Source organism: Streptopelia decaocto, assembly GCF_964273445.1.
Source record: "Streptopelia decaocto genome assembly, chromosome: 6".
NCBI lineage: Eukaryota > Metazoa > Chordata > Aves > Columbiformes > Columbidae > Streptopelia > Streptopelia decaocto.
The window spans coordinates 48045143-48071025 of NC_138660.1; the positions used below are offsets into that span (position 1 = coordinate 48045143).

At 41.0% G+C, this 25883-nt stretch overlaps 1 protein-coding gene across 1 annotated transcript in view; it reads right to left on the bottom strand.

The window, feature by feature from the left end:
- Window positions 1-25883, bottom strand: part of CERS6 (ceramide synthase 6) — a 118350-nt gene that overhangs the window by 66947 nt on the left and 25520 nt on the right. Inside the window, exons 2-3 of the mRNA XM_082055857.1 lie at window positions 12751-12856; window positions 12517-12647 (exon numbers count right to left, since the gene is read on the bottom strand). Of these exons, the coding sequence (XP_081911983.1) occupies window positions 12517-12647; window positions 12751-12856 (237 nt within the window). The remainder of the gene's footprint in view (window positions 1-12516; window positions 12648-12750; window positions 12857-25883) is intronic.

Genomic DNA, 25883 nt, shown 5'->3' on the forward strand with positions numbered 1-25883 from the left:
ATCCAAACATTTGCATCCACATAAAAATGGAGAATTTATTCTGAATCTGACAGTTACTCTTCAAGAATAAATACTTGCTTACAGTGCACCTCAAAGTTATTACAGCCTAAGACAACATTGCTCACATCACTTTCATATTGCAAATACACAACAGGTTGAAGAAAAGCATAGTTTGGATAGGTAACAAAATGAACATCTTAGAAATTGAAAAGAGAACTTTCTAGGAAAAGATTAAGCAATAAGGAGGTAAAAGGTACAAGGCAAAAATTGGAGAAGTAACCATTAAGGTATATAAGGGAAGCAAACATCAAACCTACAGGATAAAAGCAAGGAAAAGTGCATGCTGTGAAAGGGAGGAAGATAAATCTTTTTGCTGTCTTTCCCATCTTCCTCTCATCTTTTAAATCCAACATTATAGATGAAATAAAGAGCTGACAAGCATTATTGCATAGCTGAGAAGTAAATGCAGTCATTACCATTAATAAATACATACTATTTTACGCTATTTGCTATTCTACTTGGGCAGGAATGATTTTATTATTAGAAGGTTAATCTAAAAAAAAATAAATAAAAACCCTCAAATTTTGGCAGCAATAAAATATTTTTAACAAGAGAAGAAGAAATATCAGTACCTGAAATCTACCACTTAGGAGAGATGAGTATCACAGACAAACACACTAACAAATGGTGAAGAAGACCCAACCCAATGCTTCAAGTAGAACAAGAGAGACAAGCTGGGAAAAAACTGTGCTAAATTTGCAGAAGATCCTTCCCAAACCATCAAGAGTCAGTTTTTAAAGACTGTAAATCCCATATAATAAGCATCAAAAGGTCTCAAAGTCTACAGCATCCCAGACTGAGCCCTTGCTTTCTGGGCTGTACATCTCCTATGGCTCTTCTGAAAAATCCCTGCTCTGCCTCCATATTTCTTCACTTTCAAGCCACTTGTCTGCAGTGTTTGGCAACTTCAGTTAAAGCTAAGGCTGACCAAAGAAGGCAGTCATGCTCTGCCATAACCAAGAGCCAGACAACTCAAGCTGCGTGGAACATAAGAAAGCAGCAGCTACTGCAGTCTTTGCAGTTTTCCTTTAGTTGTCTTAAATTGTTATGTTGTGACTGTAATTTTGAACTAGTGTTCACATTAACTAGAACTTAAGAAAGGATTATTTAATTTTCATAACATAAAATAATGATGAGCACACACAAACCACAAGAGAATGGAAACCTAGCTAATTTATTACAACCTTGCTTCATGTGCAATGATAATGTTAGCTGATGGTGTCTTTGAAGGACCTGCACATGAGTTAATTTAAATTTATTAATTGTGTTAAAAACTGTGTCTCAGAAGGCAGTAAGGGCAGGGAATTCAAAGTTTTAAGTAATCCAATTTGAGGGAAATGCAATTTCATGAGACGCAAAATGAAAAGTGCTTACAGCACAGTCTAAAAATACGGTGAGCACAGTTTGAGGACATGGCATGGACATCTTTGCTTGTCTGCTCCAGCAGAACAGCATGGGAAGAAGGCTGGTGATTCCTAGACACTTAACCAAGGTTTTAATTTTCCCCTAATCTTATGTTTGGGCACAGAGATGTCCTGAGGTCCAGATTAAAAAGAGAAAGCAGACATCATAGACCAGAGTCACACGTGAGCATGGCAGATATGGTAGGAAAGGAATCATGAGGGAAATGTCAGCCTTGCCCGATTCTGGGGTCTGTTTCATACCAGTCCCAAACTAACTGGAGCCTCTTGAGCAGCATACTATGGAGTTGCAAGAAGACTGCTCCTACCTTCCCTTTCACCAGACTGTTCAGCTTTCCAACGCAGTGGGCTATCAGGGCAACAAGAGCAGAACCAGACCCATTTACTATTCAAAATTGAAAAATAACGATAGGAAGAGTTAAATAAAGGGTGTAAACACAGCCATAGGAGCAACTGTTCAGCAGAGAAGCATTCATTCTCTCGGCCAGTGTTTATCTAACAGAGCTGGCAGCAGGCAGAGGTGCACCTAGAGCACTGCATGGCACAGCATGCCCTGCTCCACCACACCACGCCCTCCCACCTTGCCCCATCAGAAGGGGCCAGGTGGCTGTGGCAATGTCCACCCATCACACCAAAATCTGAGCTTTCACATTGGATGCAAGCACTGCACATACCTCCCCGGTTTCCCTTCTGTTACTTGCACACACACACCTTCCCCACCACCACAAGCAACAGTACTCCAGCATGCTTTATGTGACCACCTTGTGACCCACAACAGGAAAATCTGACTGACAAGCACCCTATGTTTTTATGCAGGCTGAACTTTAACCCCAATAAGTATAGTGTGTTGCCCTGTGGAACAGCTGTATCACAGCTGTCTGGCACAGGCAGGGCAAACAGGAGGCAAGGACACCGCGGTCAGGGAAGCTGCCTTTCCTAGAGCTGCCAGGGCAGCCTGTGCCAGCCTGTGCGAGCACTCCGCAGCAAAAAAAGCTCATAATAAAAGGATGTATAATTAAGCTCCTTATCCAGCCTGGATACCCAAGGAATGTGACTAGTCTGGAGCCTGATGCAGAAGCTCCAAGAGGCAAAGCTGGAGGCACAGACCCCCAGCAACTCAAAGCGCAGCTGCCGGGCGCCATCGCCCAGACTCTGCGTTTGGAAGAGGGAGTGCCGAGCGAGCCGTGCGCTGGAGAGCAGGGGTGCGCGAGGTGTTTAGTCCAGATTCATCAGAGAGCAAGTGCTAAGGCAAAATTAAAATTGCTGTCAGTGGCTGCACTGTGCCCTCACAACTTTAAAATTAGTACAGCTTTCCAGCCATTCACTTATTCATGTGTCCAGGGACTCAGGCTACAAATTGCTATATTTTATGTAACTCAAGTCAACTAGTACTGTCTTACCCTCCTACTGTTGGATTCGGGAAGCCATCAATGAACCAGGTCTGAATTATATTATACGAAAAAGCATATTTACACTAAATAAAAATCTTCATCACTCTTCTGCACTGACTTCACATGTGGCTTAGAGAGAAACATAAATTCAACTCAGCCTACCCGGGTATGAGACAAAGGAATTGGTAATGTACAGAACTATTGAGTGCTACTCTCTAGGAGCAGGATTTCTGTCTTAGCTTTATACACCCAAACATGACTCTAGGCCTTTTTGCACAGCTCTAGTTTCCCTGATGGAAGTCTCAGTATAAGTGCCTCATTTTTCTTTATCTTCTCTTGAGGCCTTGCATTCAAGTACATCTCTCTTCCTTTTCTGTGATTAAATATAACAGTCTTAAGAGAATAACAGGTCCTTGAATGTAGCAATACCAGAATCTAGATGTAACTCTAACAGTACTGTGATAAAACTGCAGTATTTTACATGCCTACTATAGATAACAATTGCCAGACCGCCTTTGCTACTCTCTACACTTTAGTTGCCACCTGCTAAATACTAGATTCTCCTTTTTGGCATCTGTGACTCATGCCAACTTCCCTACTTGTGCTCAGTGAAGGTCACATCTTCCCTGTTCTGGAACAATTTCATATACTCCAACTCCCCTGATGTTTCATTGAAAACCTACGTCATCCCTCACCAAGCTGCCTGTTGTGGGCTGACCCTGGCTGGATGCCAGGTGCCCATCAAAGCCCCTCTATTGCATTCCCTCCTCAGCCGGACAGGGGAGGGGAAATAAAACAAAAGGCTCATGGGTGGAGATAAGGACAGGGAGGCCACTCAGCAATTACCATCACAGGCAAAACAGACTTGACTTGGAGAAATTAGTTTCATTTATTACCTGTGAAAAATAAGAGTAGGGTTATGAGAAAATAAAAGTTGTATCTTAAAACTCCCCCCGCTCCCCGCGCTTCTTCCTGGACTTAACTTCACTCCCAAATTCTCCACCTCCTCCCCCTGCATGGCACAGGAGGACGAGGAATGGAGCTTGTGGTCAGTTCCTCACCCGTTGTCTCTGACACTCCTTCCTCCTCAGCACAAGCACTCCTCACACTCTTCCCCTGCTCCAGCATGGGCTTCCCAAAGTCTCACAGCCTCCTTCGGGCATCCACCTGCCCCAGCGTCAGGTCCTGCCCGAGCTGCAGGTTGGTATCTGCTCCACCATGGACCTCCATGGGCTGCAGGAGGACAGCTGGCCTCACCGTGGGCTGCAGGGGAACCTCTGCTCTGGCACCAGGAGCACCTCCTGCTCTCCTTCTTCACTGATCCTGCTCTTTGCAGGGTTGTTCCATGTATTCTCACTCTTCTCTCTAGCTGCTGTTGTTGATGTTGCACAGGTTTTTTTTTTCCTCCTTCTTAACCAAGTTATTCCAGAGGCACTACCAGTGTCACTGATGGGCTCAGCCTTGGCCAGCAGTGGGTGTCTCTTGGAGCCAGCTGGCATCGGCTGTATCAGGGGAAGCTTCCAGCAGCTTCTCACAGAAGTCACCTCTGTAGCCCCCTGCTCCCAAACCCTGGCCACACAGCCCCAATACACCGCCTCACAAATCTGACTGTGCCGACACCTGAGTCCCTGCTCCCTGCTGTGCCCAAATGCCACAATTGCTATTGGCTCACACGGCTCTTCTTCACCCCTGTACTCCAGTTTCAGCATGTGTGATACTCCATTGTTAAAGACATAAGATTAGTCTTCACAACACTTTTCTAAGCAAACTATGGATAAAATCCATTTATCAGCACAATACCAAATACCCTGGTTGCCCAAATAAATAAAACAATGTCTTCAATTACAAATTACTGCTGAATTATTTCCTCAGGAGAGCAATGAATTCCACAAAAGAAACATGAAATCCTGTTAATTACTTGGAGTGTGAAAAACTGTTTTCAGTATTCAATTTTGAATATGGTCCTTTTCTTTTTCTTTTAATACCTCCTGATTCTTGCACAATGAGATAGGCAGTTGCTGTTCCCCATTTATTTTCTTTATGCAAGTCATAATTTCCACACGGTTTTATCTTGTACTGAGGCAACCCTCTCTCTTCTTCCATTGTCTCTCTGATCTCCTGCACAATCCTTCTAGCATCTACAGCTGCTGTGCTGTTATTTGCATCTGCAAAGCACCATACTTTCACATTGCTTTTAATGAATATTTTAATTTAAAATGGCAATGGAACAGTTTGTTCTGATTCCACCAGTCTAGCAGCACACTGGGAAACCATGTGCAACCAGCTCCATGTGATTCACCGGTAACAGTTCCATTCCCTTTAAAGACAGCTTTCCCCAAGCAGTGTAAGAGCTAGCCTCTGTTGCTCCCCCTTGCTCTACACTACATCATCAAATCTGTATCACCTGATGTATGAATCTTTACTGAAACATTTCACAGAGTTCAAGTTTGCAAGAGACCAACTAGTTTGGATCAGTTCATATCCACAGCACTCAGAGCTGGAACACTGGATAGCACAGACTCAGGACCTACTTTACATTCGTATGAAACAGAGCTCTCAAACATCATGGGGACTTATGGGGGTTTTTTTGTTGTTTTCTGAAATCCTGATGTGGTTGAGACAGACAAACGACAGGTGCTATACCGTTAGCTCGGGCAAATTCTCAGCTTGACACTGGCACTCAGAGAAATTAAGTCAACCACAGCAGCTTTCCCAGCTTCCCCTTTACAGGTCTGGTTTAACATGGTGGTGTTCTGAGTTAGGAGCTTCAGGGAGAACACCTTTTTTGCCTGACCTGAGCCAAAGCAGGGCTATAAACACAGAACCCAGCTATTGTACTTGAAGAAATACTCCTGCTCTTACTCCTCCTTCCCAATTGCCTTTATTTTGAAGTCATAATGCAGAAAAAGGGGAAAAAAAGAAAAATCACAACCAGACACAGAAAGGTATACACAAATACACATTTCCTACTCCTCAATGACATCACACAATACTGTGTTCTTGAGACACCACTAACAGAAATATAAAATAGCTGCTCCAGCATCATAACAGTTTCTGTGAAGCACCAATGAATATTTCATTTAAGGTCACAGGAAGCTAGCTGAAATACTGAAAAGAAGTAAAAAAGTTAAGGATCAGCAAGAAAAGCATGCCAATGCCACACTTTTTTCACCTGTATAAATATTTATCAGTTCTATTAACTCTTTCAGTACAAAGTGTTCCAGAAGAAAGAAATCATAGTAATTACTTAAAAGACAGTTGTAGCAATAGTTACATATACAGTCCTCAAATTACACTCAGCCCTTTAAAGGCAACCATGAGGCTGATGTGGCCCCCAGTGAAAATGAGTTTGACACCCCTGACTTAGAGGGTACTATGCCTCATGGCAGAGTTTGCTGCTATTTCACAGTGACTTCCAGAAAATATCTATATTCCTTTATGCTTTTTCTTTCAATCAAGACTGCTGTCCCATGATCATGCAAACAGAAGCGCCTATCCCAGGAGCACCTGGGGGCAGCATGCTGCCCATGGCAGGACACGGCCCTCTGCAGGATGTTACAAAGGGAAGGATCAGCAGAACCAAGTATCTGCCCAGTTTAAAAAAAAACAACAATCAGGAATTATAACAGCAAGAAAAGCCTCTCACTTCCTATCAGCAGTTTCTTTTTCACCGAGCAGCTGGTTGGGTTACCAGTGCTTAGATCTCCTGAACAGACCAGAGCAGCAGGGGAGAGGTTGTGCCTCGTACCTGTGGAAGAGCCAGGAGGAATAGCCATTGCTGCATCATGGAAAACAGCAGAGGAAAACAAAGGAGATTGGGTAATTCTGTGGCCTTTGAACAGTAACTATCACACTCGCCCCAGAGCACATAGCCAGGCTTTACAGACCCATCTCCTCCTCTTCTTTTCTGGTTTTGAAGCACTGGTGTGCCCTCCACTGCATGTAGCACTGAGGCAGCTGCAAACCAGTATTCACAAATCAGAATTAAATGGACCCATAATACCGTCTACCACATATTTTTGCTTGCATCTCAAAGATCATTGTATTCAGCAGTGTTTTAGAAGCTGACTTAAAAGGGCCGGAGGCTACTGAAAATTCAGAGCTAGAAGCTTTTTGACGCCTATTTATTTTCAAGTGCTTTACTGCTACACACAAAGCACAGACTGATGAATTCTTTTATGCGCTTTGTAAAGATTTGTATCAGCACAGTTCAGAATTCCAACAACCAAGCAGCTGTCTCAATTTCTTTCCCTTGCATAGTTATTTTTCCAGTATAATTTTGTAGGAAGGAATTACTCTGCTAGTCAAGAAAAGCAATATGGCCAACAGGTTGCAAACTGCCAAAAGAATTTTTACACAAATGTGCATGATAAGCAAAAAAAAAAAAAAAAAATCTGTATAAATCTGTCTCTATCTATACACATACACGTGTACACACACATATATACAGCTAGAGATAGATAAAATCTCCCCAAAAGCAAGATGCATAAACACAGTTTCAAGTCCTTAGGAGAAACACTATGTTCTCGTTAGATGAGACAGACTTTTCTCTCCCTTACATCAAAACTAAAAGGCACCCCACTTACAGTTACTTTAGTATCCAAGCTTATTTTAGAGAAGAATGAGGAAAAAAGAATCTGGCTTTTCCGCCTGCACTTTTCCATGTTTTCACACGCAGACTGTTGCATAAACTCAAAAAACTCTCTTGGCCATATGTTTCTGCCAGCCACTCCTTGGAAACTGTAAATGTCTCTAATAAACGGCTTGCTTAAATGTACATAGCTGTAGGACAGACAAGTCATGAGCATGATAACATTCCAAAGTCCCAGTAACTTAAAGTATCACAGGTTCTTTCCCTTTGCTCCAGACAACAAGAGAAAAGACAAAACGGTTGCTCTTTCTATACTTTTCATATTAGGTCTTTGAGAAAAGTGGACACACCTACACATCCGTAGTGTGAGCAGCAGTGCAACACACTGAAACTGGGAAGAACCTGGAAGTGGTTTGGGAATTACTACAGTATCAGATTTCTGACATGTCAGACATTAACAAAGACATCCATGGATCCTGCATTCTGTTCTGGTAAGCAGCAAAGTCACCATCCATAGTCTTCCAAGAGTTATATCCTCCAATCGTCTCCACCATACCTTGAAGGCTTTAGCCCACTAGCTTATACTATGCCTGTAATTCCCATTCCACTACGTTCAGATGCAACATTCTTCCTCAAGGCATTTTTGGGAACTTATTTGTGGTCAGACATCTAGCTGTTTTTACAATTAAAAAAAATAAATTCTGTGGTGAAACTATGCTCCAGCAGAGTTATTGCAGCATTTGATCCAATTTATATCATCTGCCTATAAATAGATTGGTAGTTCTTTGCAGAAACAACTTTTAGCCTTGTAAAGTACTGCAGATGCTCTTCATGATCAACAAAGAAACCACGTGACCTTCAGAAAAGATTCAAGGTAATCCACTTTCTGTGTTTTCTCATGTGTTCCATAATCAAAGTACAGAGCACAAGGTCTTTACCCTACTCTTGTTCAGGGGAAAGCCTGTCTTTATGTTAGGCTGTGCCATGGGGACAAAGAGAAAGAAATAAAAAAACAACAGAAATGCACAGCAGTAGACAAGTCCACTCAGCACACTCACTTCACCACTTTGTCCTCTGCTTTATGCACCCTGGATCTTTCAAGTTGAGTAAAAGAACAAAACTGCCTAAATTCCCACAAGAGAAAGAAAAGCTATGGGCAGACTCTCCCCAGCAGTGTCTGAGCACTATGATCTCAGGTTTTACTAGGTAGATGTACCTGTTCTAGTGATTACAAACACTCTGCCGTTAACTCTAAGTTTCATGTCAGAGTCACCAAATCCTTGAGAAACAACCCACTGACTTGCTAGTAAAATAATCCTCAGCATCCCATTTATTACTGTCTTTCTGACTAATGCTGGAACATGAATCATCACCTGGTAAAATAATCTATTCCATATTTCATATATTTTCACTATAACACCTGAAAATCTTAAGGAGGTATCTGGTGCCACTGAAATCTTACCATTAATGACCTCCACAGCTCCAATAATTGAATGGCACCTTCTCTTTCAGATTGACACACGAAACTATGGGGTGATTGCTGGTTAAGGTCCATGCAAAGTAGTTTATTTTCACTACAATGCTGTGGCACAAACGCTGTCTACAGACAAGAAATTTTATCATTGCCTTTTTCTTCACATAACCACCATCTGCTACTACCCAGGACATCTGACAAAGGCTGGCAGCAGATGAATTATTCAATTTGGGGGGAAGGAAAAAAAAAAGGTGTAGGTTTTTGGAGTTTCTCTGCACTCCATTTAGGACCAGAATTGAAGTTGCTTAAAAAGAAAAACAAGGGAAGGGGTAGAGAAAGTGAGAAATCTGGGACAAGAAGAATCTAATTACTTGGTTACTGGTTTAATCTGTTTGGACCTGGATCTTGGGTGTCATTCATCCCAGCCAAGTGTGTTTATCATTGAGTTTCACTTTCAGCCTTTGTCCTATTGAAGCTCCTCTACCTTAGATAGTAATCAAATTATTCATTTGGCAAGACCGATAAGGCAGTCAGAAACAGCCTACAGCTCTTCTGGCACAGCTGCCTTCTCCTTTGCATCATGGGAAAGACACTCTGGGCCCAAGGAACACTTTTTCTAGCAGTAAATTGCATAGTCTCCATGCAAAAAGAGCTGGAGCTCTTTTTTAAGCAGCTCCACGTTTGCTGTGGGTTCTGTCACTTCTCTTCCCAAGTCACAGTCAATCAATGCAGTTGCCAGCAAAACTGAAGTCTTCTCTGAAAGGACAACAGCAGCTCAACAGTTGAAGGTGTAGGTGTGGATCACTGTCATTTTGCGCACTCTGTGCCTGCTTATTGCATGAAGGCATATTTCATGCCCTGTCAGGGCTATGAAACTCTCCACTGGCATCCCAGTTGCAGAAGACTTGGAGTGTTCCTCTTCCCACAACTGTAACAGAAGCATGTTGCTTTATGCAGCCCAGAGCTCTGAAGCAGCTGCCATACATGGACTCGTCACCAAAAAAGCCACCCCATTAACTCAATAGCCATGAAAAGGCTATCGACCTCATATAGAAGGATTTCTTTGCTCCCAACATACCGAAGTGAAGCACCATGCTTAGTGTTCTGATGAAGAGATTTAATTAGACAACCACTCAACACCCATACTGAGAGGAAAAATGGGTATCCCTGGCCTCCCAGCACTATTCTGACTGCCTGCCAACAACTCCATCCAGCATGTGTGACAGGATGGCTGGTGGCACACCCTGCACCGCTGGAAATGCCATCAGGGCAAAGCACACATGGTCAGTGGGATAACACCACATTCGTGCAGCAGCCTGTACATATGGAGACGGAAAGCCAGCTCCCACTGCACCTTCTGCAAACCTCAGGCACAGAGAACCCGAACTATCCACTTATTATTATTTATGCCATCTTGCTTCTTTTTGGACATGTATCAGCATTACTATTAAGTACACATACTGCTGGCACTTAATTTTGTCAGCATACATTAATGACATTCATTACAGCTTGACCTTACCTTCACTTTGCATTCATAGCTCTCATCTGCATGTTTTTTTCATGATGTATGCCACAAAGGAGCAAGTTCAGCACCCATAGCTTTCCTATATGTGCCTATATTTCATGGTACATTTAAGTTTTTTCTACCTCTAGGTCAGCCCAAATGTGCTGGCAGTAACACAAGAGAAAGAAGTCTTTGACCTGAGTTACAGAAGCAGCCAAATATACTGATCAAATCTGTCAGCTCTAACAGTAATACAGTTTAAATTTTTTTCCAAGATTCCACAGCCTTTCCTACAAGCTAAGCAAACAAGACTATGTATTAACAGCTACAACCCTTGTAGAAAAATGGTTGCTCTTCACTTACCTCAAAAAATCAGTAGCTCTAAGACCACCAGCTGACAGCAACAGGATGACTAGGTTTATCCATAATCTGACCCTGCCTGGCTTCATTAAATATTAAATAGTGTGCATTTTTGCTGTAAATATCAAGGAAAGGAGTTAAGCATTCTGACAGTTCAGTTCCTCTGTTTATTAAAGGACAATCGTCTTTAGACAATTTATCTTCCTTCTTCTAAAATTAAAAAGGGACTCTCATTCTCTGAGAGACAATATACTTAACATAACTCTTCTAATTTCCCTCCTATTCACTCCTTAGTTGAAAGTATCAGTTGCTACTCGAATAACATTTCATCCACAGCTTGGCTTTATAAAAAAATGCTTTGATACATTATTTATTCAGGACCATATTATGAACTTTCCTTTATGTCTCCACAGGAAAATAAAATTTAAGGAAAACACTCAGGAAAGCTACAAAAGGAAAAAGTATGAAATACATTTAGAAAATCTGCATTAATGATACAACAATATATTGCACAAGTTGCTTATAAATATACAAACACACCCATCCCTCCCTCTCTGGCTAGTCTGACGTGGTTTCATGATTTCTTTACTTGCAATTTCTTAAAGAAGTAATTTAAGAATTGTTAGGGAAAAAAAACAAACAAACTAACCACACTCTCTTGGAAAACAAGATTCACTAAGATTTGCTTTCTAACTTAAACAGGCTTCCTCTATTTCTGCTGACATTTCTGCCTAACAGTTCTTTCTCAAGCTAACAAAAGAGTTTTAAGCCAGCAATAACACAACTGCTTGACCAGTGGGTGTAATAAGGCCAACACTTGTTTCTGGCCTCAGCATTATTTGCCAAGTCTCTTGATTTGGAGCATATAAAATTTGCCTTAAACGTGTGACCTTCCACATTAAAGGAACAACATCCCACAGTGCTAGAGGGCTGAGTCTTGGAATTAATAAGTCTTTCAATTAAGCTAGTGTGTTCTTTGTGTTTTGTTACAAATTCAATGTCTACCAGTCCTCCTTTAAGTAAAACACGTAAATATTTAAAACAGATTTAACTTTCCACTCTCTTTCAATGTAGATTAGTATGTTAAATCCAGCTGACATGGAAAAGTAACTCAGATACTAAAAACAACAGAGTCTAATTAGAAAAACAACCTTTAGGTAGATAAGCAGTTTGAAGAACAGCTGGGTGCTGGGAAAGATTCCTTAGAAGTAAATGCTAGCAGGTGAAAAATAACTTACTAATTAAACTGTAGGAGCATTTAGCTTCTCAGAGTTCAGTGCACCCAAGAAAATGGGCTAGTGAAGGCAACAAGCCTGGGATGAGAAAAACAAAGAAGGGGTTTAACAACCCAAATGGCTTTTATCTTTACTCCTCCATCTCAGACCTCTGTCAGGTTGTAGAGCTGAAGATTGTGCTGTAAGGACACCTTCCCATTCTAACATCAGGGTATTTGTTTCAAAGGATCAGGCTGGCACTCTGACAGTATAGAATCACAACCACCTTATTTCTGAAAGCTTTCCACCACTGAAAGTACACAAAGAGTACAAGCTGACTCCTTCAGGAGAAAAGAAGATTGTTTTTCTCATTTAAGAAGTTATATTCTACCCATTTATATCCTTTTCTACCAGACTACAAAAATACCCATGAAGAATAAAGGGGAAAACTGATGAGGACACAGGCTTAACAAAACTCAAGAAGAGAACGTGCATCCTTACATGCTCTCACAGAACTTTGTAAGAGTGCTGGGCTTTTCCTGGTTGCGTCTTTGTCGAAACCAACGTTGAATGCTCCGAACATCCCAGTCCAGCTGCTTGGAGAGGCCATCCAGCCTCTTCTCATCTGGATGCTACAGAACAGAAAAGTTAGCAGTTAGCTTTGTTTTGTTCAGCCATAGTTTATTAGTGCCATATCCCACTTAATAAGGTAAATATTTTAGCTAAATAATTTACCTTTGTAATAGCTGTGAAAACTTTTTCCAGAATAGCATTAGGTTGAGCTTTCTGTGGTCCGTTGGCTTGGACTTTAAGGCCTAAGGCACACGGTTTAGCAATGAACCTGTGAGAAACAGAAGAGTAAAGAAAGAAAACAAGTGAAATCCTTCAGTTATTTATTTCATTACTGTTATCAATCAATGTCATGTGGTAGATGCACAAACATTATAACTCTGCCAACAAAAACAATACCTAGCCTTATAGCTCAAAAGCAAGCTCATACAGGCGATTACATTGCAAAATAAGTAACATCACTTTGAAGGATGAAAGGAACTCCGCAGTGCACATGAAACAGAAGATTTTCTTTCATGTCATGAAAAAAAAAAGGATAGAACAAAAGCACGAGCGGAATGCCTCCTAGAGTAGCACCAACTAATGAAAAGAGTGGGGCAGCTTGCAGACATGAGGAGCACAATACTCTCCTCCAAACACAGCCTTTTCCATAAATCAGTTTCCAGAGTAGCTACTGCCTCAGGACTGCTTTTGCACAGCGGAAATTCAAACAAAGTCCTTGAAGGCAGCAAGCACTGAAGCTGCCCAGTCAATCTAATTTTCTAAACCATAAAGTTTAAACAGCACTGAGCCATGCCTCAAAGACTTTGCTCTTCCTTCAACTTCTTCTGCTAAAATACGAAGCTGTCACAGATCCGAATATCAATCCATAATAAGTTCGTTCAGTTTATAAACTGGAAGCCCCTGATATCTTTTAGAGATGAATTATATAGCTTACACCACACACACTCAAAGAAGACCAGGGCACTCATTAAAAAAAATGAATTATTTGTAACTATGACTCCACCTCTGGAATCCCCATGAGCTACAAAGTCTGTATAGGAATCACATTCATATATAAACAGTATGAACTTCTGCCATCTTTTTTCAACTACATAACTCAATTTCACTTAAAAGACTCGTTTCCATTTTCCAGCAGGGACCAAAACAACACACTCATTAGTTAAGAAGTAGATCCATGTTTATTGAGCTGAATAACCACAAGCTCTTAAAAATCATGGAATTCTTATCCACACACAAGTCCCATTTTAAGCACCGTTTTGAGCTACAATTGCTACGTTTAAAGATAGCACAGCCACTTAAAAAGAATTAAGTCCTAAGCAATGTTACAGTGGTTACAGCAATAGCATTTGGTAAAGAAAGATGTGTGATTCCAGATCTCCTTGTTTTTCTTGGCTTTTTTATTTTTCCAAAGAAAAACCCTTGATATATTGATAAGATTCCCACATGAAAGCCAATTCTATAGCCCAAAATCATTTGGGTCACTATCTGTGAGGGAGGTGGGAGGTCATACATCCAAAGACTCATGCAGTGTATCAGCGAACTCACTATTCGATCCTCGTATAAGAGGAAAACAAACCAGCAACTTATTACACTGTGTAAAAGCTTTGTCGCAATCTGGATTGACTGCAGATTGCAACCATACCACTAGCTCCACAGCATCAACCAAATCAATGGCACTGCACTGGGGGTAAATTCCTCGCTTTGGGGTTCAGAGCTTTGACAATACCAGTTTCAGTGCTGAGCAGTCCAGTTTTCTGTCATGAAACAGAAGTATATAAGATCTGTATATGTTATATGTAACTACACTGTAATCTAGCTGCACTGGAAACTTTTAAATTACTATAAGACGACAAACGAAGAAGCAAGACTTGTATTCTCCAGTTCAACATGGACGTAATCAAACCAGTTTTGGCCAGTGCTGTGAGTGGATAACCAAACAGGCAGCTGAAGCAGCTAACAAAATGCTCTTAGAATTTGGTTTCAGAAATTTACTTTTTAACTCTAAGGATTTGTAAAGCACTTCTAGTCATGTAACAAAGGAGCTGAGAACTGTGGCATCCATGTCTACCATGCTTTGTACCAAAAAGCTGAAAAAAAACCCAAATTACAGTCTTTTCTATTAAATAAATTCGTACAACTTCCTGAAGAGAAAGCGAGAAATACAGACAAGAGTCAAGCCTAAGACAAACAGTAAAGGGGATGTCAGTCCTACAAGGAAACACTAATAAGTAGAGACAGGGCAGAGGGTACTGTAGGTAGCATAAAAATACATAGAAGAAACGAAATAACTTCATCAGCTTCACACTTTCACAAAAGAACTGAAGCGCAGCCTTCACCATTAACAGCAAGATCAAGAAACTTTCACTAAATAAACAAAAATAAAAATTGTTTCAAATGGATTTTCTGGGCACTTGCAAAGTTAGTCTCCTCTGAAATAAGACTTGATTTGGAGGGGGGGTTTGTTCGTTTATTTATTTGGGGAGGTGTAGTTTTTTGTTTGGTTGATTATCAACACAGATATATCTTTCAACTTCTGTTTTGCTCTTCTCCTGCTGAGTGAAGGAATGAGATAGCCATGATATAACTCCAATAGAAAGGCAGCTCCCTAAACATGCTAATTTAAAAGAAAAAATGGTAAAGTCAAAAGCAGATTTAAAAGTTTCAGCTACAAAAATTCCACAAGGATCAATTCCAACACACTTCATGCTGAGCTGATCTTCATTTAAATCTAAGCAAATCGGCTGGGTTTGCTTAAATGCCATTCGTGAAATGATATGTCTTGTTAATGAACAACCTAGATAAATCCAGGACAAAGCACAGATACAGTGTTTGTCTAGATTTTAAAAAGAGAAGAGAATTTTAATATTGATGTTATACCCATTACCCTTTTTCTGCTTCAATCTGGTATTTTATAAACAGGAACATAAATTTTTCTTCCTTTGCTGCTTATGTTTTCCACATGCACTGGAAGAACGGGGACATGACCTGAACCAGAGCTCGTCCACAAGGACAGCAAAGCCCAGTGAGGACATGCAGAGGGTACACAGCTGCAAGACACAGGATGATCTTGGCCAGCTATGTCTGGGAGGAGGAGACACGGAAAGTTTTTAAAATAACCCCACAAAAGTCTCTCTCCTGATATGCTCTTCTAATCTTTCTCCACTTTTTTATTTCTTTTTTTTTTAAAAAAAAAAAAAAAACAACCTTTAAAAAAAAATCCCTTTAATGAATTGTTAATTCCTAGCAGGGCACTCAAGTAAAATAGAGCAGTTTTGAACAGAAACATTTTACATGCTTGCAATACTGAGCAAGTCTGACCACCAATTCAATGTCCATGGGATTGCCCTTGATGCAATTGGTAAAATTTGAGGTATTTTTTTACTTTTCATACAAAAACTTACTGAGTTCAGGCTATACTTTGCAGTAGGAAAACTCTTTCTAAAGGTTAAAATAGAATTTTAAAGTAGAACTTATCAATAGGATCCCAAATGTCACAACAGGTGCTATAAAAAGCACCCTTAATATAATTCTCACTGCAAGTTTTCTGTAAGAATTTAAATAGATTCATAAGTAAACAAAACAGAACTAATGTTTGATACGTGCACAAACTATGAACATTTTGCCAAATGCTGCACTTCTTAAAAGCACTATTCATTTTTTCCACTTCCGCTAATACTGTAGTATTCAATTCCCCCAGCAGTCTTACTGAAACCCACAGGACTATTTATTGCATAACATACTGCAGTTATGAGGGAAGAACTATTGTGAAAGAGTAAGGAGAGCAGAATTGAGTATATTGCCAGCTTTTCTCTTTAAAACATGTAAATCTGAACAAACACCACACTAATACCTCTTTTTCAATGGATTCCAGTACACCTGAACTGAAAGCTGACATTCACAGAATCACAGAATGATTGGGGTTGGAAGGGACCTCTGGAGATAACCTAGTCCAACCCACTTGCTAAAGCAGGGTCACCCAGAGTATATCGCACAGGAACGTGTCCAGGCGGGTTTGAATGTCTCTAGAGATGGAGACTCCACATCCTCTCTGGGCAGCCTGTTCCAGGGCTCCAGCACCCTCAAAGTAAAGAAGTTTTTCCTCATATTCAGATGGAACCTCCTGTGCTTCAGTTTGTGCCTGTTGCCCCTCATCCTATCGTTCGGCACCACTGAAAGGAGCCATTCAATTATACAGAAACTAAAAGACAAGCATTTTTTGCTGAATGCAGCCCCATCTATTCTGCATCTAGAGATGAAAGACCAACATAAACAAGGGAATTAAACTCAGAATTCAAGAACCTTTTTACAGGCAGCTTCCTCATTCACAATCTAAAGCCACTTTAAAACCCCAAAGCCCACAGCCATCCACCGTGGATAACACGGGTCACTGCAGAGCATCCCTGTGGAACGTGCTGGGCCTTTGCTGGCCCTGAACCCGCAACAGCAGCCTGAAGGCCACAAGCACTTCTGAGCATCCTGCACCCCCAAAGGCAGGTGTTGGCTTGCATTTTGGATCTTCTCTGTTTTTCTCAAATAGGCTATTTACAACAGCAACAGCAAGGCCTCATACTCCACCCCAAACTCAGTGATCAGATTTTCCTCTACAAATGGTCAAGAAACTCTTTGCAAAATGATTCCCCCGCCTCCCCCAGAGCATAAAAAGGGGCACCATTTCACTAGGAGTACGTAAATTTGATCGAGAACAAGCACCCTTTGGGGTTTCCCACTTTCCTTTTAACAAATGCCAACTAGACAAAGTCAGCTGTTACTACAACAGATGAATAAGTAGGAAAAGGAGAAGTTACAAAACAAACAAGTAAAAGTGAACATTGTCCCAGCAGAGGCAGGTGAACCCCAGCTGGGCAGCCCTTGCTCTGTGCAGCGATCGCAGCAGGTGCAGCGCTGGGTAGACAAGGAGACAAGGGAAACAAGGATTCCACCCAGCCATCAACACAGGGAAAACCAAACCTCAATCACAAGCCACTCCCACCACTCCAGACTAGACATTTACTTCTTCACATCCATAAAATTACAGCTTAAAAATATGCTGGTTCCACTTCCTAGGCACTCCACACCCTGCAAAAGTTTATCTTTGGAAATATGAACAGGTCAGATCCGCAGTGAGCACAAACCATCCTGAGCACATCAACTAAACATGTATCCCTGATAAACTGACCTCTACTAAAAAAGGAAAATGTCCCCACTGACTCAGAGAGCTTTTTCTCTTCTCCTTTACTGGCTATTTGAGCCTTAGTAATTAATCACCATGTGCCCCTTTTAGCTTACTGCTTTTCATATTGACAAATTAGAGAATTTTAATCCCAGAGTTACCTAGAAATGTTAGCATTGACTCTCATAATCCTCGGAGGCTGATGTTCATTAGCACTAGAAAAGTCTGCTTTTTTTTTTATTTTAAGTATCACATGAAGGAGAAAAGTTAAAGGATCCTTTTTGTGCGAGTGAGTCTCTGGATTGTACTACAAGTCAAACAGCCCTACTTGCAACATGTATCTTTGCCCTGAATCCGGTCAGAAGCTAATACATAGCAACCCTTTAGTCATCTGCGGCACTGGAAATATGCCTGTAAGGCTTCTCCTACACAGCTTGTGAATGTGGTGCTCCCATACTGGCAGGTCATCTGCCATTCCTGAGCTGACCACAGTGGCTGCCCCTTAGCAAATCCATGTTTGACAGTTTCTCAGCAGCTTTGAAGACGCTCAAACCACCACTGATCTCACAACAGGTAAAGAGGCCTGCAGGAATTTTGGCTTTCCAAACAGGGACAAACAAAATAAAAACCCACACCACACAACATTAAGCTAACTGGGCTAATGAATATTTGATTCATGTAGTTAAATACGCTTTTTTTAAATGGATGAAGAGATATAAAGAAAACATTAAATGGCTTATCCTGACCTTTCAGTTTAAGAAATACCAGTCTTGAAAAAATTGTCGATGTTAGCTGGCAAGTGATACATGTTCACCTTCCCATGCCCTTTGAAGTGATAAAATTGCACTACTTTGCAATGCTTATATTTCAAATGTTTCTGCTCTATTTAGAAACTCACTTCATTTCACCAAAATTCTCTCTAGAACAAGACAGCGGGAATCCGAGAAATTGAAAACCATGAACCTTTCTCCAGTTTTATTGAGGTAAATAAGCAAAAGAAAGGCCAAAAAAAAACCCAAACACAAAACCAAACCACCAAAAAAACCCAACACACAACCAAAAACCACCACAACAAAATAAACCCCAAACCCCCACAAGCCTCTCTGCTCCCCCAAACTCAAACCCCACGAGCTGTTAAGAAAGGGGCCCAGGGATGCAGAAGCAAAAGACTGACTGAATAGAGAAGTCTGCTACAGATTTTTTTCCCCCTACTGCAGGAAGATAGCAACTTACTCTGTAATGCTTCATTTTACTATACTGTCCTAACGGTCCTAATATAATTTGCAACAAAAGCTATGGAACACATGCCAAATTACCTTTACTAAAGGATAAGGACAAGATTATTCACTCAAGAGACCCTAAATCAAGATGAGGTTCTTTGATGTAAAAAGGTGTTTTATACTCCTGCATCTAAAACTGACATACCTAAAATAAGTCACCATTGTGAGGGACGGAGCTGCTCGAAGTCTTACTAGGCCTCAAATCCAGGAATAACTGCCAACAAAATAAGCTTAGATTTTTTTTTTTTTAAATTTATGGACTTTCATCAGATTTAATAAGCTTTCCTGTCATTCACATGCTATACGTTTTGAATGCCATATGTCCAGGTTTCTGAAATCTGATAAATTTTTAATTTAAAACTTTCAAACTACGTGCACTGAGACAAGTGACCTGTCTGCTCCTTAACCTTGAAACATCTCCTGAGTATTGCAAGCAAAGACTGAATTAGTTTCATTTTTTGACCTAGTACTTCTTAGTTTTGCATCAACCTTCTTGTTCAAGCAACGACTTCTAACAGGCTCTGCAAAAATCTTCCCACAAATTAGAAAACTTTTTTTTCCTTGATGTGTTTCAAGCAGAGAAAGCATCTTTCCTCAATTGTTTTGTAGCCAACATCAGTACGGAAGACCACCTGCAAATTTTCATCAGTGCAAGGAAGAAAAGGTAGGCTAGCGCACATTTCACACTTGGAAAAAATGCTTATTGACCATTTCTTGAACCATCCACTTTTGTCTTTCATTTTTATCAAAAGTAGGTCATATTTTGGGCCAACAGACAGGACTAACGGCCTCTTTTTACAGCCCAAAACTTAAGGAGCCCATTCATCCCCTAACCACCAATCTGTTTTCTGGGAAGGTACCTCGGTCTGGCACAAAGCATCTGCACAAAACAACCCTAGAGACTGCTCCTACATGATCTGTGCTAGCAGATTAAAAATTTCATTAAGCCATCAGGCAGAACCCTAGCTACAAAGTCCTCATAAACACTGAGAACATGCATATTTACTGTAGCCTTTCACGTCCACAAAGACATTTATGTTGGTCGCTTCCTGGTGCACAATTCAAGTTTGAATCTTTCTTTCCTCTCCTGAGGATGCATCTGTATGGACAAATTTGAGAAAACTACAGTGAATGTGCAGTGTGAAGAGCATCTCCAAGTCATCTCCAAGTTTAACAAACACCAGTTTGAGCCAAGTGGTATAGTCTGGTTACATACAGCATCTCTGTGAACCTGGTAAAAAGCTCACTTGGACGCAGACATAATTCAAGTGGTGCCTGCACAAAAGACCACTCATGTTGCTAACACCAGACAACTGTGAGCTCCGTAACAAAAAAAAAAACACAAGCAAGCTATTCCTGCAAATTAGGCACGTCTAACAAATCTCACAGTTTCTTGTCAGTATACTTTCAAATACCAGGGAAGGCACTTATAACCAGCAAAACCTCCTCTCTGTGCTAAAGAGGTGCCCAGATCAGTTTAGAAGAGTCTGGCTCCCTTTTCAAAAGACTGCAGAACAAATTTTCCCAGCTCATCTATTTTATGCTCTCTAAACACAGATTGTTCCAGGGATTTATGATTACAATTGTCTAACTTGTAGGACAGTGCTTTCTGTTTTTTAAACAGAAACAATCTAAATTTTCTCAAACTACAAGGACTACTGAAAGCAGAAGAGACTTGTTTCTGAGCAGATGCTCAACAGATTTACTGCCACAACACACAAAAACAACTGCTGAATTTGTTATTTTTGTATAGCTGACCTACTTAATTCAGAAGTTACTTGTGTCACTAATTTTTAAAAAAGGCAAAAAAATCTTAACAGTCCTACGACTTCGTCTTTTCTTTGGTTCAAATTATCACACTCACTAGAAGGGTAAAAAAGATTGCTGAAAAATCAGTACTTTGTTTTGGTTTGCTTGTGTGTTTTGTTTGCTTTTCTTTCCCCAAAGGTTTTGAAAGCTGCTTATTAATATTTTGACCTGAGAAACCTTTTCAACAACCCAACATGTTTTTGACCTCAGCATTTCTACAAAGTATTCCAAGTTTCATTAACAGACTTCAAAAAACCCAAAACCATCCAACAAAAACCCAACCAAACAACCCCACATTGATCACCAGTGTCCTGCCACCTCTTAAACAAAGGGCTGGGAAGCTATCTGAAATTCTTCCTAACAAAGGGCATTGCTCATCCCTCATAACAAAAAAAAGGTACACATCAAACTGGCAGTACAAAAGGCATCTGTTCCAATCCCCAGCCCCCAGGAGCATGGCTGGCAGCAGCCTGCAGTGCCAAGGGATGGTGGAACTAATGGTGTGGAATGAGAAGCTGCTCATCTCAAAGAAGGAAGCACAGTCCAATACTTCATGAAGTGCAGGCGTTTGCCAGGATCTAATGTGGGCAGAACTCCAGAAGCCTGTGGTGGCAGCAGCCGATGCATCACGACACGTGGGTTCCATCGGGCTCCCTCCATCAGTCTGATGCCCCCTGGAATACTGGTCACCGGTGCCCACATACCCCCACAGCCCTTCTAATACCACAGCACCACTCTCATGCATTTTTCTGCTTTTCGACAGAAAATATTCTTTCCTTTAATATATCAAAGATGGATATAAAAGGCAGGCTAAAGAATAGCACTACACCTGTAACACTTGATGCAATAGGAGCCCTGACATGTACACATATTAGCTGCATAAAACTGCTCCATCTGTGCTCGCAACAGCAATGCTTCACCTTCAAAAATGTTTTAATAATTCTTCAGCTGTGAAGCAAACTGCCCTTTAAATTCAGCACATTGCTCTAGCAAAAGAGTATTCAGCATCAAGTGTTTTTCCTACTTTGGATGCTATGCAAGTTAAAAAATGCTTTTGTACAGATCGGTTTTAGAGAACAAAATTTGGTCATAGTCATGTGCTTGGGGGCAATAAGGGACTCAAGAGCTTCCGTCCAAGAGTATTTTCACAAAATAGAAAGTTTTACTTTAGTCAACAATCTGTGAAAGGTAGCTGTGATAAAAAAAAAAGGATTTTGTATTTCAGCTTGCAGACTTACCAGTCAGTGTAGTGCTAACACACACCATTTTAAGTAAATAAAACAAATTATACCCATTACTCAATACCAGTATTACAAAATGCTTTGTCCTACACAGTTACTCTTAAGGAACATGATTGAGATGACTGACCCATATCATTCAATTACTGTAAAACTGGGGTCTTTTTTTGCAGCTGGATTTCTCACATTTATATTGTCCTGTCTTATTTGTTTTGACTGAACATACATGTCTAAAAGTCACATCTCCCCACTGTGCAAAGTCAAAAATACCCCCTTCTTCCTGAGATTATTCCCCAATCACAAAAACCAGGACCAGCAACATCTGTTTGGCTTGAGTTACCTTTGCACACCTGCTAGCTCCCATCACAAGCTGCAGGCCAGACCCTGCTGATCACCACCCCGATTCCAGCCCCGGTCACACACACGGCTAAACCCTTTTGCCTCACTGAGCTGACAAACCTATTTGACCCTTTCACACATGGAAAGAGCAGGGAGGAGCCCATCTCAAGCTGCAGGCTAGTTCACCACAGGGCTGCGTGGAGCAGAGGGTGTCCAGCCACTGATCTGGGAACACGCCAGCACAGCCTCTACCAGCAGCACTCTGGTCACTTGTCCAGTTAGTAAGTTACTATGAGATCCAGTTAGTAAGTTACTATGAGGATGGGACACAAACAAGGCCAACAGCTTACAAACAGAAGTAGCCATGTTTTCCAAACATGGAAGCAATTTTTTTGGTTATTTTTTAATATTAATGCATAAAGTTATAAGCATTTCGGTTCCTTCTCTGTAAGACCAAAGAGCTGAAGCGGGGAGGAACTACATGCTCCCTCCAGAATAGCAACAAGAACTGCACAAATGTAGAGAAAGGTCACAAATAAACATTTTTGCAGCCAGCTGTCTAATGTTTTCTTTGTAATGTCTAAAAATAAAGAGTTTAGTCACTGTGTAACTTTCCAAGCGCAGATGAGGCAGAGGGAGAAGAGAACAGAAGGGGAGATGCACCCCAGACCCCCATCTCTCACACAGTGCCTCTTCTCAGCTGCCCTCCACCAGCAGCACCAAGGCTGGGAAGGTATGGGGGTTACAGTGCTGAGGGTGTCACTCTCACCATTCTTGCACGCATCAAAATCAGGATACACAAGTCAGTGTCACTGGTAAAATTCAGGTCTCCAAAATCCTAGCCCACTGCTAAAGGTCAGTGGAGATAAAAATATTCTCCCAACTTTTAAAAAGCTGTGGCTTAGGGATCTTCTAGACCAAAAAGGCATCTTTGCATACAGCAGTCTCCAAAGAGCTGTACCTCTGTCCCCAAGCTGCACTAGTAGCTTGCTGAGCCTATGCAAACTTTTGGCACCCTATGGCAAAGCTCCCCACTGTAAATTGAGACTATATAAAGACAACTATCTCCATTCATTTTGAGCTTCTCACCCACCAGTTTCAATTCCAGTCCTTTACACACTGGGTAAAAACGAACTGTCAATCCCAAGGCATCCTTTGCATGCCATTCCTAATCTTATAGGTTCATCTCCTACTCCCCTCTGCCACCTCCCAAAATACAGAGCCAATACCTACTGCTACTTCAGCAAGTCTGGGACAACCAAAGCAAAGAGCCAGGCATAAAACATCTATATACGAAAAGACACATAGCCCAAATGGGATTACATGTCAGGCAGACAAGAGGCAGGAAGAAAACATAGATAGAAAGGGAAGATTAACAATTTACATTTTAAATTGCAGTAGGTCACGCTAATACAATGACTCTGTTCTAACCCACCAGGCCCTGGAGCATTACTTTAATGTTTACTTTGGTCACATTTTCAATATGTGAGCAAGGAAAAAAAAAAAAAAATAAAAAAATTGTGAGCAACACCCGTGTCTACGTTAAAGCCATAGCCAGAGCATACCATCCACCGGCCTCTTGGCAGGTACGCACTCTTTTAATGCAGGTCTCCTTCATCCACCAAGGCAGCTTCCAAGATGCAATGGGAAGCTGCAGTTATCTGCCACTTGGACATGACCCAAAAGTTGCTAAGCAGCTCAGAGCAACTGTCTAAAGAAGTAAAAGCCTCAGCAATCACTTTGATAAATAACAGAACGCTGCCCACTAGAAAGCCAATACCATTCCAGGTTTCTCCATGGTAGTTCTTAGCCTGGTCATTAAGTGATAGCTCATCTCATCAATGTCCTCTTATATTCTAACTTATTTTCTTTACTCTGATCTATTTACTACCAGGAGACAAAATAATGAAGGATGTAGTTAAAAATCCCTAGTGATCACTCTAACAACAATCGGTCCATCTGATATTACAAAAGACTGTACCAAATCACAGAATAGAACAGGACAGTTCAGCAATGTCTTCCTGGAAAATATTAAAATGTGTTTGAAATGTTGAGAAATTATATTGTTCACCTAGAACAGAAGCTCATGAAGGTACATCAGGTTAGCATGCATTTTTTAAAGGCACAGAAGATAGAAGATGCTCAATGGAACATTTAAAAAAATATATAATTCCTCAAAGTGTTTCAGTGCTTGTCTGGTTCAAGGACCCCCCTGTGCTGCCTTCCTCCAGGGGTTCTGCAACCAGCCCCTGAGCAAGGGCAGGTGCTGCATGACCAGTCATGCCCAAACTTCTGCCCATCTGCTGCAAGTGTGCATTTGTGTTTGAGCAAATGACACAGCGTGCCTGCATGATTTCCAGGCGTGCTTTGTTGCTGAACATTGTCATCATGCTACCTGGGAGAGGCACAAACTTCAGGTCTTGAAAGAAGAGCACACACCACAAAGTTCTTAAATATTCAAAAGCTTCCTCTTTGTCCTCTTGCAAGTTTGGCTCCTTCACACTGGGTGGGCTGTTCTGGCATACAACAGAGGATTTAAATGTGTGCCTCACTATTACTGACAAACTAGTACCTCTGGTGCAAATCCCATTTCTCCCTACATCAGGAGGTAGGACATGTTTCAGGAACTTTCGGGCTCTGAGATGATGAAAGCTCACACCAGATCTTTTTTCTGGTGAAGACTATTCCCTTTGAAGAGGGAATACGTCATGGATACCTCACAGTCAGATGGCTGTATTTCTGCAAGAACTTGAAATAGGGGTGGTTGGTTCGACTTGGAGTTTAGGCTTTCATTCCAAGAGGTAGGTCACAAAATTATCAAACCTTTTGAGGGAACTTCAAAATGAAGCAACTTTCATCCTGGCTGGCAGGTATTAGTCACCTTTATTGCAGCCCTAGAAGCAGTAGAAGAAGTCTCTGCGAAACTGAAGACTACCTCTACCTACCTACTCAGGAGAGCATCGAGTTTTTAGCTGGATCATTGACTTGATCCAGTTCACTCAATTAGCACAGCATCACTAAACTGAGGCGTAAACAGACCCACGTGTGAACTCTCTAGAAGCTCAGGTTAAGCCACCACAGGACCACATTCAGATTCTGCTTTGGAAATCTGACTTCAGTATCTCTTTAAAAGTATTCTCTTCTGAGAAAAGGGATTAAAAAAAGTATTAGGATACCTATAATTCAAAATCATTATTATGAATTAGTTTTTGTGGAAGACGTGTTTCAACAAAAGAGTTGTAAAAATACCGATACAAATGCTGACACCTGAAACATCAAAAACCAGCTGCAGGACCTCTTTTGAGAAGTAGTTTCTACCTGCATTGTATGATCATTAAATACCATCCAGATTGACCAAAACATTCAATGAAGAAACAAAGCAACTAGTTATCACTAGCTCCCAAGCCTTCCTGTACATTTTTGACCTTCGCCTTTCAATTCTATTTCAAATTATTTCTC